Source organism: Orycteropus afer, unplaced genomic scaffold (assembly GCF_000298275.1).
Source record: "Orycteropus afer afer isolate SDZICR_OR568_19922 unplaced genomic scaffold, OryAfe1.0 scaffold00547, whole genome shotgun sequence".
Classification (NCBI taxonomy): Eukaryota; Metazoa; Chordata; class Mammalia; order Tubulidentata; family Orycteropodidae; genus Orycteropus; species Orycteropus afer.
The window spans coordinates 1,079,411-1,094,878 of NW_006922134.1; the positions used below are offsets into that span (position 1 = coordinate 1,079,411).

Sequence of the window (15,468 nt, forward strand, 5' to 3'; positions counted from 1 at the left end):
GAAGATACTCTTAAAGGGGAAAACCAGCCTCCATTTTTCAGCCTCCCCTGAAAGACCCAAAGGCAGGGAGATCAGCTGGTACCCATAGGCTGGGCAGAGGCTGCCTCCTGAACTCAGAAGTCCACTGGGAAGTAGTCTTTATTTCTCCCCTCCTCTCCTTCTTGCACTTTGAGATTGAGGCATCACCAAGAGTGAGTTGCAGGTGGGAGGCAGAGTGAGGAGGCAGATAAGCTGATAGAGACATCCAAGGCCTGCCCTGGCTCTCTCTCCCTTTGAAGTACCAATAAGAAGAGACTATGTTTGTCCAAGATCTTTGCTTTTTATTTTCCTACTTCTGTCAGAGCCAGACAACCCTATGTTAAATAGACCAGGGGCAGTGTGTGTATGTGTGCTCAGTGTATATGCAGCATAGATGCAAGCGTGGGAACAGAGGAAACTGGCTGGTGCTCTGGAGAAGAGGCCAGAGATGAATCAATCTCCAGTGCAGGAACTGTGGTCTCCACTTGGCTTTGACTGCCGGTAGGGAGAGGCAGCTAGCCCTCCAGTACCAGTGGGGCACCCAGCTTTGGTGCAGGATCTGGCAGGAAGGCCTGGCTCACAAATAGCTGATGTGTCCCATGGACCCCAAACCATTGCCAGCCCCTGAACAATCACACAGCACAGCACTCAAGGAGATGCAGGTGTCCCAGGAAATGGGAAGGCAGGGCATACTTTCTGGCTGAGTTGAAAGTGTTGGTTGCTGAGGTGGGGAGTAGGTGTGGACCTGCTTTGCAGGAGCAGGAGTTTGGTGGAATGGGGAAAAGGATGTGACTGGAGCCATGAGTCCAGGACAGCATGGGTGATAGGGCTACTCCAACAACTGGTAGGCTCACAGGACTCACAGGACAATCCTGGTCTGTGTATGTGAGAGTGATATGAGGAGCTGGATGTGTTCCAGAGGAAATGGAGAGCCAGTGGGGCATCCTATTCCCTTGGGTCCAGGTTGGGTGGCATCCCCTTAGTCTGAAAACAAACAGCATACATTTATTTAGCCCAAGGAATGTCCCAGTAGGAGCAATCTCCCAAGAATCTTCCATGTGAGGTCACCAAATGGTGATGGGAGATTGGTATGGAAGGGCCAGATCGTGTCCTGGGTCAGGGATGGAAACTGCATGCAATCTGAGGACGGGGGCCCTCTATGAGCTCCAGCCAGAAATGTCTAAGGCTCCTGTTGGATGGGTCCCTGGGGCTCCCCTAGGCCCCCCACTACTCCTCCCCAGTGTTTCTACCTCAGTGCCTGGCCTCCAGAACCCAGATCCTTCCTTATCCTCACCCTCCACATTCCTCATTCCCTTTCCCCCTCTACTCTACTCCTGCTGCCAGGCCAGCTTCCTCCATTTTTCCCCTGGCAGGCTCATTCCATTCAACCTGGCACTGGGGAGGGTCCTAGCTGAGTGCTAGGCTGAGTATGCCCCTCCCCCACTAAACCATCCTAGAGATCCTGGAAACCTCCCATGCCAGCACCTGAAGTCCTATGTGATAAGGATCCCCACCTCTCCTACAAACTTCTACTCCCTTCCCCTGACTGCCACACCCCTGGCCCTCTGTGTCCCTTTCACTACCTCTTTGGGTCCCTTTGTTTGCTCCCATGGTCACAGAACAATATTCTGTCCCAGGACATGCTAAGCTCCTTTGTGCCTTCCTGCATTTGCACAGGCTGTTTCCTCCACTTGGAACACTCACCTCCTCCTGTCCCTTCTCCCCCCCATTGGAAAATCCCAGTCTTCACTGTCCCTGGAGGCCCTCCCTCAGGACTTATCCCTGCTTCTAGCATCCTGTGTGCTCATACCTCAATGGCAGTGCTTATCACATACATTTGGTGACAGTTAATGTTCTGTCCCTACCCACCCCCCACCCCCGACAACTCCAGCCTAGTTGTCCCGCCAGCATAGGCACTGTGTCTTTCATCATTGTCCTGGCCAGCCTGGGTGTTGCTGCCAGGGCTCTGTGCTGGCCTCTGTGCTCATGGCTCAGGGATAGGAAATGAGTCCTCCCAGGAGCTCTCCTGGATGGGAAGGCTCGGGGAGGCAGAGGCTCCACATTGAAGGGTGGGTATCAATTTCCCCAGGAAGTAGACCTGTGGCACCCTCTTTGCGATAAGCAGGAGAGTGGCCTTGGGGGAAGGAAGGTAGAAAAGTCCCTGTGGTGCTGGACTCGCTGGGGAAGCTCCAGAGAGCTAAGGCGCTAGGCTAGGTGGACAAGATGATACCAGGGGTATTGTGTGGATGTGAGTGGAGGGGCAGGGCTGGGAGTTGTCAGCTGAGGGGGAAGGAAAGCCCTGGGGCCCTACGCACATGGTATTTCCAGTGTTCCAGAATATCACCTTCTTTAATAGCCATCGACATTCCGTTCCATAGGCACTTGGCCTGACAGCTGGCCTTCTTTTAATAGCTACAAGTATTCTGGGTGACATCCTGATCTTAGGGCATTTATACTGAGCACATGTACAGCATACAGTTCTCCTCTCCCCTGCTTTTGGGACTCCTACCAGACATGTCCAGCCCTGGGCCTTGAGGTACACAGAGAAGTACACACCACACATGCTTGGTCACACACTAAGCTTAGAGCAGATCAACTACGGCCTTGAGGTGTCACAGTAACACATGGTCACACAGATACATAGCTCACACAGTCATATACACTTGTATACAAGCCATACATTCATCATAGTACAATATAGTCAGCAAAGCACCTGCTACATACATGCACAGTCATGTCACATAACCACACACACTCAGCCCTGCTTAGAGCATTTTGGAGTCACATAGGCCCTCAGGTCCCCCAGCCAAGGTAAAGCTGGGAGGTACAGGGAAAAGGGTGATTCCCAGAGGGCAGTTGGCCCATCCTTGAGAATAAGCCCCTTTTCCTAGCCACTCCCTGGGCTACTTGCCCCTTTTTCTGACCCATTTACAAATTGGCAGAGTTCAGGCCAAATCATCTTCCTGGGAGTCTCTGTTTCCCATCCCTGGGGCGTGAGAGGGGTGTTGGCTTCCATGTGCTCCAGGTCCTGAATGTAGAGGGATCGTCCACTCACTTGCTGGACACTCACCCATGCAGCTGCTGCCTCTGTGTCTATCCAGCCCTGGGAGAGGTCAAAGAGTCACTCTGTGAGGTGAGTGGGATATTCCACAGCCTTTCTCCTGAGCTTCCCCCTACCAAGCCCTTTTCTATGCTTCCTAAGGATATTCACTGGGGAATGGCTCATAATACAATGTGCAGGGCCACTGGTTACAAAATCTCAGCAAGTTGTGTGCTCATGTGCCAGTGTGTGTGTGTGTGTATGTGTGAAAGAGAGACAGAGAAAAAGTGTGTATGTGTCGGAGAAAATGTATGTGCATGAGAGAAAATGTGTGTGAGAGAAAGTGTGTGTGAGAGAAATATAAAGTGTGTGTGTATTTGAGTGAAAGTATATATGAGAGAAGTGTTTGTGTGAGAAATAAAGTGTTTATATGAGACAGTGAAAGTGTGTGTGTGAGAAAGTGTGTGTGAGGGAAGGTGTATGAGAGACTATGAAAGTGTGTGAGACAGAGTGAAAGTGTATGTGTGTGAGAGAGTGACAGTTTTTGTGTGAGAGTGAAAGCATGTGTATGAGAAAGAAAGTGTATATGTATGATGGAGAAAGTGTGGTGTGTGTGTCTTCTTAAGCACATGGGTGTTTATATTTTGTTTGATGTGTCTTCATGAGGATCTAAGCCTCAGTTAATGGATAAATTATAGTTCATTGCAATGGTTCAAAGAAGGGAATCCCTGATAGCCCCCTGACAGCTCCTCTCTCAACTGGGACCTCGGGGATGGGTGCCAATGAGAGATCACTAGCTGGCCCAACATGACCCTTGGTGGGCCCCACAATGGGGTCAATAGGCAGAATGGAGGTTCCTGAACACAGCTGGCATAGGAGCCCCAGGTGCAGTGAGTTTTCCTCAGGGCATCACAGACCCAGGTCCTGAGGAGAAGCTAGTACAAGCTGAAGGTTATGACCATAATCCCTGGAGTCAACACCCAACCAAGAATAGGCACATCCACTCTCTCCTAGCCAGTCTTAAGTGGAGAGATGACTCTTCTGTTTTCAAAGGTGGACTTGGAGGCTCAGAGAGCTGGTATAATGTCCGCATGGAGAAGGACATGGCCTGGTGTTGAGAGACTTGTATTTAGCTCTGACCTACTGCTAGGGGGCCTCAGGAAACCCTGTTTCCCTCTCTGGCTCCAGAGTCCTGCCTGTGGGTGACATGATACATGAGAAGGCTATGGGGAGCCTGTGGGCAATTCTTCTGCCAGAAGTCCAGGGTTCCTAGTGTCCAAACCCCTGAGTCTCAGAGGCATCCCTGTCTGGGCCCAGGCATCTCCTGGAACACTGAGTATGGTTTGACTGAGGAAAGGATGACCAGGTGCTAGTCAACAGAGGCCCCAAGATCCTTACCACCTCATTCTCAGAACCCAGGGATGTCTGGTGCCTCCTTCTGGAGATCCAGCTGAGGTTAGAGGACTGGCTGCTCAGGGTGGAGTGGTGAGTGGAGCGGTAGCTGATGTAAAGGCAGGTGCTCTGTACCGACACACCCAGCAACATCCCCAGGCAAGGCAGGTGCTGGGCAATGGCCATTCTGTAGGGTCAGTGCACATATCTGGTTAGGGAGGAGGTGGGGGGTGGGGAAGGTGGATAAACAGACATAGGGGATGATGGGGAGGGACAGACATACTGAAACAAGCCTGATGGAGGTGGACAGAGACCTACTGGGGAAATGGGGCTATAAGGATAGACAGATGCTGGGGTGATGAAAATGGATAGAAAGATACTGGGAGTCATTGGTGTTGATGAAGAAGCATAGAGAGATGCTGGGTGAAGGAGCCTGACAGACTCACAGGGCTGGTGAAGATGGACATACAGATACTAGGGTGGTGGGTATGGAGGGAGAGAGCTTTAGAGTAGGAGGATGAGTCAGGCAGAGATTAGTACAGTCCTTCAAGTGGCTGGGCCAAGCCATATCTCTGTGAGATATGAGCAGGCTGAGCTGGCTCAAGCCTGTGCTGGCTTCAGACCAGGTGGTGAACTACTGACACCTCCAGGCAAAGGAAGCACTGAAGGCCCCCTTGTGGGTGAGGCCACCACACTGGGGTTCTTATCAGCAAAGAGTGCCCTGTGCTAGAATAATTTCCCCCAGCCCTCTGCCAGGGCCCTTTAAGCAGATTGAGTGCTCCCTGCTGTGGTCTGTCCAGGACACAGTCTTTCCCAGGTGATAGATAGCACAGCTAGTCTGTGGACCCTAGCTCCTAAGGTCCCATAGTTAGGATTGCCCAGGGAATCCTGACATCCCTTCAAGTTGAGCCCTGGGAAGCTGGAGCATGGGAGGGTCACTTTAACTCCAGACTCCACCCAGTGTCACTGGTTGCTTCCGGCTGCTAGTCGCCCCTGCCCAATGTACATTCAAGAGGCAGAAAAGATAGCTGGTCTCTGCCCTCCATTTGCAGGCCCTGAACCTCCAGGTCTACAATGTGGGGCCAGGGGGTAATGGGCTGGGGGCCTAGAGGAGGGTCATACCTGTACTTGGGGTGGGTGATGGCATAAATGATGGGGTTGTGAATGGCAGAGGCCTTGGCGATGACAGCAGGCACTGAATTCATGTAAGGTGTCAGGACATGTGCGTACCTGAGACAGAGAAGTTGTGGTCCCCTTCTGCTGGCTGGCCCTCCCCAGAAGGTCACATTCCACCCATCCACCCTCTCAGGAAACTTCTCCCTCTGGGCAGGCCCTGCCAGGGGGACTGTCCAGCCCAACCCAGCCCAGCTCAGTCTACCTTTGTTCCATAGGGGGTTGGGGGTGAGGGACTGGACATGCCAGAGAGAATTCTGATCTGAGGTTAAGCAAAGACAAAGGTGACTGAGAACCTGGTTGAGGGAGGGTCATTGTGAGGAAGAAGTGCCAGGCTTGGGACATGGCTTGAAAATCCTACTGTCCCTTGGAGGCTGTACTACTGGTAACAACCCAGGTGAGGAGTCAGCAACCCTATTCCACTTTGACCCTGGTCCTCAGGCCCTCTGCCCGGCTCTCCTCATGCCCACCCAGCCCACCCACCCACCTGCTTCCCTGACTTTCTTAGAGTAACTTCATAGGAGGACCTGAGAGCAGACAGGCCATTCCTGCACAAGGAGAAAGTGCTGTACTCAAACCCTTCCAAGGTTTAATGCTGTCTCAAAAGTTCTGAAGTCTAGCCTATGCCCATGCTTCTGCAAAGTCTCCAGACTGTAGCCACACAAAGGACTAGTGAGAGCTCTTCCAGACCCATTTCTGGAGGTGAGCCATACCCCTGGCTGTGTGCCCACAGCCCAGGTAGAGAGAGGACCTGAATCTCAGGGAGATCTGCGTGTCTCCAAGGCGTTTCACAAAACTTGGCATCCCTCACAGGCCACAGGCTGAATTTGGTGTGGCCCAGAGCTCCCCAGCATGTGTTGTGATGCTCGCCAAAACTAAGAAGACTTGCCTGGGGTGGAGCTTTGCTGGCCAGAGAAAGAATAAAGCTGCAAGGACAGTTGTCCCTGGGCTTGGGCTGGAAGGAAGAGGCTACCCCCAGGTAACCTTACCCTCCCCTTCAGCCCAGCCTCAGCCCTTTACCCACTGCTCACCCTGCAAAGGTCACCAGAACCACAGTGGAGTAGGGGGCCCAGGAGAGCACATAGAGCAAGATGGTCAACAGCGCGATCTTGGCCATCTTCCACTCACTCTGCAGCCGCCGCCTCTGCCGTGGGGACTCACTGGCACCCTCACAGGCCCCGAAGGTCTGGAGAGCCCTAGGACAGGCAGAATCTAGGTCTGACCACAGTTGGGTGGCAATGCATGCCAGGGTCATGGATACTGTCAGGGTGCCTCTCTGGAGTATCCCTGGAGGAAAGTCTTCCCTTCCAGTGCAGGAAGCCCTGACTCACAGAAAGTTCTCTATTACATTGAGCCTAATCTGCTCCCTGTGGTTACACTGTGGTACCTTCTCTGACCTCTGAGGTCACTAGACCAAGCCTAAAGGCCCCTCTCCCCCAGACTTTTCTATGTACCCAGGTTCCTTGTGCTTGCTTTTAGGATCCCCACCTCAGGGCACATCTTTTCAGCTTCCTTTGTCTGCCCAGAGACAACCCTGGTGGAGGGAGAATGGCCTTCACCCTCAACCCCCTCCTCTGCTGCCACACTTGCCTGCCTAGCTCTCCTCTCTCTATGACTTGCTCTTACCGGCCTGTCTCCCGGATGGCTCTAAAGATGAAGATGTAGCAGTAGATGATGACAAGCAGGGGGAGGAAGAACACAAAGCAGAAGAGGAGCATGGTGTAGGCTCGGACCGAGGGTGTGAAGCTCATGTAGTCCCAGGAGCAGGATGTCAGTAGCCCGTCAGGCACATAGGCACCTGGGAGCCAGGGCGGGTGCTCAGTGAGGCAGCTGTTGGGTCCTCAGTGTGGGTTCCAGTCTGTCATCCCAAGGAACTTTGCATGTGGTCGCAGCCCTACCATGCCCAGTGCAGTGGGAACACCCAGGGCAGTTGGGGCATAGGGAGGAGAGCTCCCTAAGCTGGTCTGGCAGGGACATCACCTCAAGAGACAGCTGGTCAAACACCATGGCTATGCTGCTTGATAATTTTGAGCACTACAGCCCCAGGGTCTTACTTCCCAAAGCTCCAGCTAGCTTCTAGGTCTTACCTCAGAGGTTAGTGACTTGTTGCTAACTGTCCTACCTGCTGAGGCCTCACACCCCAATGTCCTGCCTAGTCTGACTAATGGCAAACCTGGCAAGTGCTGTTCCCCTCCAGTCCCTGATAGTACAACCTCAGTTTCCCTTGCTGGTAGTCATGTCCCTCATTGTTTATCTGACTAGAGGCTCAGGTTGTCCTTTGGCTCTTCCTGCCAACTGGCAGACCCAAGTCCACCTACTTGTCTCTTAAACTTGCCCCTCCCAGCCTATCTTCCCCTCCCTTGATTCCACCAGTCTACTTACTCCAGCCAAAGAAGGGTGGTAGACTCCAGGCCAGGGCATAGAGCCAGATGCCCATCAGGATGAGTGCTGCCCGCCTCTTGGACACCACACCAATAGTGGCAAGCGGGCGTGTGATCACCAGGTAGCGGTCCAGGGCGATGGCCGTGAGGGTAATCATGGAGGTGATGCCAAAGAGAGCCCCACAGAAGGCATAGAACTTGCAGGCTGTGAACATAGCCACCTGACCTCAGTCCTTGGGAGACTACCCACCAGGTACTGGGGGAAGGGAGGGTCTGGAGATGGAGCTTGTTTGGCTCCTGCCCTCACCTCTCAGAAAGCAGGCCTTGATCTTTCTCCACCCTGCCTACTTGCCACTTCTGACAGAGTCTGGCAGAGACTTCAGGACCTGAGCTGGAGTCTTCCTTTCAGTGCTCACTAACTGTGTGATTGAGAACAGCTACCCATTCCCTGCCCAGGAAGAGCAAATCACCTCCATATCTGTGCCATCTCCATGGTGGGCATCCCTTGGGCACAACCCTCTTCCTCCCTCCAGCAAAAGGAAGCCTACCTGCCTCCCCAAAGAGCCACTGCTTGTAGAGGCTACTGGCGAAGAAGAGGGGGGCCTGGGTGAAGGACATGAAGAAGTCACTGATGGCGAGGTTGATAATGAACATGTTGGCAGGTGTCCAGAGGCCTCTGGTCCTGGAAGGGGTCAGAGGCTGTTAGGAGGTACTTCTGCTGGGGGACTTTCCCTACTCCTCAACCACAAATACACTCACACACGCATTCACACATGTGTACACATACATGCACACACGTGTGTACATAGCACACATACACAAATGTGTATGCACACACATGTACATATACTGAATATATGCACCCATTCATATACATTTATATACATGTGCACATGCCTGTACACATATGCAGGCACAAGCTGCTGGGCTACAGAACCCATCCAGCTGTACAGCAAAGTATCAGCTGAACAGCCTTTGAACCCAATTGTATGGCCTAGTACTGAGAAACCCCAAGACAGCAACCAGACCTTGTTTCCCAGCAGGGGAAACTGAGGTTGCACTATCAGGGACTAGAGGGAAACAGCACTTGCCAGGTTTGCTGTGAGTCATACTAGGCAGGACATTGGGGTGTGAAGCCTCAGCAGGTAGGACAGTTAGCAACAAGTCATCAACCTCTGAGGTAAGACCTAGAAGCTAGCTGGAGCTTTGGGAAATAAGACCCTGGGGCTGTAGTGCTCAAAATTATCAAGCAGCATAGCCATGGTGTTTGACCAGCTGTCTCTTGAGGTGATGTCCCTGCCAGACCAGCTTAGGGAGCTCTCCCTTAGAATGAAATGGGGAAAGCAATGTCCTCCAGAGCTGTTGTAAGACTCCATGGAGGCTAGCTCTTGGGCTGTGTCCATTTCCTCTTCTTGCTCCCTTGGTTACCTCTGCATGGTGGACATTCAGTCCTTAGATAAAGCCCTTGCTTTCCTCAGACCCTCCAGACAAAGGTCTCCTCCAGGGCTTCTCATTAGGCTCCTCCTGCTGTGCACTCAGACTTGACTAGTCTCGTCTTATGTTTCTCATTTCTCCTTCCTGCTTGGGAATCATCCTCAACCCTCTTCCTCAATGTCCCAACCTAGCCCAGGTGCTGCTCAGTGTAGCTGTTACTGCAGTCCACACCCTCAAGGGTGGCAGAGGGGAGAAAACTGCATTTGTGCACACAGGCCAGGTGCACTGCTCAGCCTTTCACAAACCTTGCCTCCTGCTGTCATCTGTCTTCATATCCACCCCCGAGGGAGGCTCCATTGTTTCTGTTATCCAGATAAGAACACCAAAGATCCGTTTGTGAAGTGACTTGCTCCGGATCACAAAACAGTAAGTGGCATGGCTAGGATTTAGACCCTCACTTGCGGAGCATTGTACATACATAAACTCACCTGATCAGGACATGAACTCCATGAAATAAATCATAACTCCATGTTGCAGGCAAGAAAAGTGAGCTCAAAGAAGACAAAGGTCTGCCCAAATCATTCCACTAGTAGGTGGGAGGGCTTGGGCTCCCTTCCTCACTTGCTTGTCTCAGTCATTCAGGCTGTTGTGGGGTTCGAGAGGAAAGGGTGACCTAGTGAGTGGTTGCTGGGGGCTTGAGGATTGAGGGCACTGGTGCTCAGGGCCGCAATTCAAGGCAGAGAGAAGATGCCTGAGGTAGGCAAGGCAAAGGTGAGTTGATAGCTGGGTAGAAAGAGCAGAGACCTGGGTGTCTTGGGTCTGGGGCTCAACAGCATGTGCCATTCAAGCTTGCCTTCTCTGGGCTTGTGGATCTGAGCCCATCGAGGGCTTGGTCTGACTTCTCTGCCCATCCTCAACAGTGCTCTGGCTAGAGCTGGCAGTCAGGTTCATGTTCTTATCCTCTGCTCTGTCTCTGCACCCTGACCCTAGCCCACTAACTAGGCACCTGCAGAAGGTGTAGAGGACCATCAGATTGCCCAGCATCCCTGTGAGGCCCACTAGCAGGATCACTGTGCCCAGGGTGTAGTGGGCGTGGTCTGGCACATCAACCGTGGGAAAGGGGACCCAGGCAGCAGTTTGAGCCCCGGATGCCTGTGGAGAGACAGAAACAAGGGTATCATCTTATCCCTTGTCACCTTCAAACTGCTTGAGAAGGTGAGGGATCTCAGAGTGGCAAAGCCGCTCACGCACACAGGCTGTCATCCCATGTCACTGATGAGTACAGCTTCTATGAGTGGCCCAGTTCACTGGCTAGAGGCCAGAAGGACAGACAGATGTGTGCCTGGCATGATGGACTATGGCTGTGGTGACCTTACCTTTCCTTGGGGCAAAGGCAGAGCCAATTTCAGGGCAGGTCCCTCCCCATGGTATGGACCCCATCCCAAGTGTCCAAGAAAGCATCGATGGTCTTCAAGGTCTCCTGGGACTCTGGGGTGGAAGGGTGGGGTGGACCTTCTGCTCAGGAGTCCCACTCCCCTTCCAAGCCTCAAAGGAGAAGCTGGATTGCCCCTACGCTCCACTCTCTCCTTGATGTCTGGCATGAGAGAGAGGGAACATTTCCCCTTTATAAAAAAAGCTTAGAGTTACTGCAAGGAAATTATGACCCAACAAAGCCAGTATGGAAGGATTTAGAGCTTCCACTTCTAGGAAGGAGAGACTTAATCTCTGTCTCTCCTGGACCCTACAACTACTGGAGCCTTCCCATCTTGCCCAGGGCCTGGGGTAGCATTCCAGGAAGGGTTTTGGTTCTCAGGGTCTGAAAGTGCCCTCATCCCTCACTAATTCACAGTGGGGGTGGTGAAGGATGGGCTCTGGGACCCTGGCTAGGATGACGGAGCAGAGGGCACCCCAATGCCCACACTGGACTGGACACATCCAGAGGCCCAGGGTATATATCCTGAAGGACCCTTCTCTCCAGCTTCCTCTCCAGAAGGTTTCATGGGGCACCTCACTACCCCCTATAAGGACTAGGTACAGCTAAGGGCAAGTCTGGGCAATTCCTGTCCCATGTCCTTCAGAGCTGGCCTTTAAATACTCTGCATGGGGAGGACATCATCAGGATTCTCCTCTATCATTTTCTTTGTGTAGGATGGCTCAGAGAGACTCAGTAACATGTCTAAGGTCCCACAGAAGAACTTAGAACCCTCTTCCCTCCAGTCAAAGTCCATGTTTGCCCCAACAGTGAGCCAGGGTGAAGGGTAAGGGAAGGGCTCTGTTCATGCATGCACTCCCCCCAGGCTTACCGTGGAGCTGCTAAAAGGAAGTTTGGCTAGGCTGGAGTTGCTGACCTGGGAGCTGTTCCACCTGTTGGCTGAGGCTGGGGTGGCTGTGCAGATGGGTGCCTGGGCTGGGACTGACGGAACTCTTGGCCCCCAAGGTAGATTCATCCTGTTGTGGGGACAGTCCTTTCACGATCTCACAGGGAAATCAAGCTCAGGACTTTAGTTGTGGCCAGCCTTCCCATTGTCCCCCATTCTCAGTACTTCTGCCCAGCCCACCAGCCTCCGGATCCTGCCTGAAACTGCTCTTGGGGCTGATGGCTGCACTCGGTGTCCAGTGAAGTGCAAAGGAGTAAGTGTCACAGCTACAGAGTCGATTCTCACCTTTAAGTAGCAGAGCTGGGGGCTGCACATGCTCAGTTGCTCATAGCCTGCAGCTCACCCAGATGCCAGTCCCTGGATGTCTGCCAATAGGAAGATCTGAGTATGAAGATCTGAGGAAGCTGGGAACATGTGTGTTTGGGCATGTCAGTGCATGTGAGCAGGAGAATGTGAATGTCAGTTTGTAGGGTAAGGGAGACTGCTGGCTCAGACCCCTGGATGTTGGGCAGAGGCTTTGTCATGCCCACTCTTCAGGCTCTCCTCTACCGTAACCTCATCAAGAAGAGCCTCTGCCACTGCCAAGAACTCCTTTTTGTAGTAGGAACTCCAGGGCTGTTTTGTGGGCAAGTGACCCTGGAGAGCCCAGAATCTCTCTTTCCTGGTGTTACCTGCCCCTTCATATCTGGCCCATGTGAGCACCTCACATATACACAACCACTCTCAACCAAGGCTGTTCACCCCATTTCACAGATGAAGAAAATGAGAAGAACGTAACAGTCGGGGTGAGAGCAGATCATGGAGCATTTTGTGTTTGATTTGTGAGCATAAATACAGATGCCTTGGTGGCTCAGTGGTTTAGAACTCAGCTACTAAAAGAGAGGTCTGCGGTTATCCACTCTGGGAGAGGAATATGGCAGTCTGTTCCTGTAAAGATTTATAGTCGATGGGGCAGTTTAAAAATTTTTTTTTATTGTGATTTGGGTGAAAGTTTACAGAGCAAATTCACTTTCTGTACAGCAGTTCACATACCCTTTGCCTCATGACTCTGACTACAATTTACCTCAATGCAACAGCTCCCCTCCCACTTCCTCCCGATAGTTACCTCTTCCCTGTGTCCATCCCTCCATGCACTCCTGCCCCCTGAGCTATCTCCCTGTGCATAAACAGCCCTTCTTTCTCCCATGATTGTTCTCTCCAAGGAGTGTATCTATTTCAGGTAAATGTTCAACTCCTATGCCTGTCTTTTGTTTGGCTGGAAACCACAGGTATAAATTCAATTCCAGATCTGAAGGGCAGCTAGGGGCCATAGTCTCAGTGGTTCCACCAGGCTCTATCAGACCAGCAAACCTAGTCCCCCCCCCCTTTTTTTTTTCCAAATGATTTTGAGTTTTGTTCCACATTGTTCTCCCTCTCTATCCAGGATCTCCTACATAAATTCCCCTCTGAGTGGTTGACAGTGGTAGCTGGGCACCATAGTCTTCCGGTCTCATAGTCATATTGGCTGTGGATTGCATGGTGTACCAGTTGCTTGGACTAATTGTTTCCATGAATCTTTGGTTGCCTTCATTCTTTGCTCTGGACTAGGAAAGACCCATTGTTGCATCTAGATGTCTGCTTGTAAGCTTTTAAGATCCCAGTTGCTACTTGCCAAAGTAGGAGGTGGAAAAATGTTTTGTGTAGTATCTTATGCCAATTGAGCCTGTTGTCCCTATGGGGCAGTTTTTCACTGTCCTACAACAACAAATAGGGAGCTCTGGTAGCATAGTGGCTAAGTCACTTGCCTGCTAACCAGACGGCTGGCGGTTCAAACCCACCAGCCACTCCTCGGAAGGAAGGTTGGGCAATCCTACTTCCGTAGTGATACTGCCTCGGAAACCCAAGGAGGGGTCGCTATGAGTCGGGGCCGACTCGACGGCACATAACAACAACAACAACAACAACAACAACAAATAAGGTTGCTATGAGTTGGAATCTACTTGATGGCAGTGGGATAAAGATTTAAACAAATCCAAAAGCTGGTGGAGACCTGAGAACTCTCTGGCCTGCAGGCCTGGCCTGAGATGAATAAACATTAGAAGTGACAGGGGTCCAGGGCCTTCCCTTCTCTCCCTTTTGAAAGTGATTTCCAAAGCTGGAAAGGGTAGAAGGTGTGCACAGTTGTTTCCTAGGCTCTGGCTGCCCAGGTCTGGGGCTCCAGGAGGCTGATGGGGGAGGAATCTGCTTGGCTTCCAGAGATGTCCTTCCTGGCTCTGAGGTCAGATTGGAGGGAGTGATATGCAAGCTCCCTTCCAGTCCCCCTCACAATCTTTACACACAGAGCTCTTCCAGCCCCAGAGAGGGAAGCTGCACTTCCTGTAGCTGAGACCAAATTCCTCCCTCCCTTACTCATTGCCATTGAGTCAACTCAGACTCATAGAGACCTCCTTTGGGTTTCTGAGGTGATAAATCTTTATGGAAGAAGATTGGCCCATCTTCCTTCTGCAGAGTGGCTGGTGGCTTTGAACCACCAGCCTTCTGGTTAGCAGTCTAATACCTTAGGCACTTTGCCGCCAGAGCTCCTTAGTTCCTCTCTAGGCCCTTTCATTTCAGGTCTTGAGCTCCCAGTCCTGGCTCCCCTTACCTGGGAGGTAAGGCTGAGGGACTCCTTTCACTTTCTTTCCTCTCACTTTTCTTTTCAACATGGGTGTGCCAACTGCTTCCTTTTGAATATGGTGGTATGTTTCACTATTAATCTCTGCTGGGAGGAATTCTGAGCCAAATGAAAGTTCATTTAGCACCCACCATACTTTCCGCCTGATAATTAGAGAAGTCAGGTGAAGCAGCTAGCACATGGCCGGGTCTACAGGAGGGAGGTCTACCAAGTTGGCAGATGAGGGGATAGTCCACACACCTGGGTGTCCAGGCTAGAACAGTACTCAAGAAACACGTAAAGAATTGAATTCCTATGCCTGGGGCTTTTTGAGGTCCCTTGGCTCTGCTTTTCAGTTCTGAGGGTTGGAATGCTGATTTGCTCTCCCACTTCCTCTTATGCTCCTGCTCTTTGGCAGACTCTTCCCCACCTCTGCACTCCATTCCGTATGATAGCTGTCCTGCCTGGAACCTGTCAAAGGGTTGTGGGGGTAGCCTCAGCCTCCATCCCCTTACCACCACCAAGAGAAACCCCTGCCCTTACTACCCAAGCCATCCTTGCTATAAGTCATGGACCTGGGGGAGGCTGTGGCATTTCTGTCACTCTGCTCAGGTATCCAATTGTGCTCCCCACTCCTGAGCACTCTTACTTTACACCCGGCATCTTGGGTTCCTCCCCAAGCTTGACCTGGTGGGTTCAGCCTCTCAACCATTCTGCTGGCTGCCTCCTCAACAGTCCCGTGGGTCCTTCTTCACTCAAGAATTTCAGCACAGGGGTAAGATGGGGTTGTTGTTGTTGTTAGGTGCTGTTGAGTTGTTTCCGACTCATAGCAACCCCATGCACAGCAGAACGAAACACTGCCCTATCCCGCGCCAGCTCACAATCCCTGCTATACTTGAGCCCATCATTGCAGCCACCGAATCAATCTATCTCGTTGAAGACCTCCCCCTCTTTCGTTGACCCTCCACCCTACCAAGCATGACATCCTTCTCCAGGGAATGGTCCCTTCTGACAACATGA

The 15,468-nt window shown here is 52.0% G+C and overlaps 1 protein-coding gene across 1 annotated transcript; it reads right to left on the minus strand.

Moving 5' to 3' along the window:
• Positions 1 to 2,783: 2,783 nt before the first annotated feature.
• On the minus strand, positions 2,784 to 11,885 carry OPN4 (opsin 4). The gene is made up of 10 exons (XM_042782977.1): positions 11,742 to 11,885; positions 10,445 to 10,590; positions 8,553 to 8,686; positions 8,006 to 8,209; positions 7,250 to 7,421; positions 6,655 to 6,819; positions 5,573 to 5,680; positions 4,457 to 4,637; positions 2,943 to 3,121; positions 2,784 to 2,835 (listed from the first exon to the last, which is right to left on the minus strand). Exons 1-10 carry the CDS (start codon positions 11,883 to 11,885, stop codon positions 2,784 to 2,786), a joined length of 1,485 nt encoding a protein of 494 aa, XP_042638911.1.
• Positions 11,886 to 15,468: the final 3,583 nt, after the last annotated feature.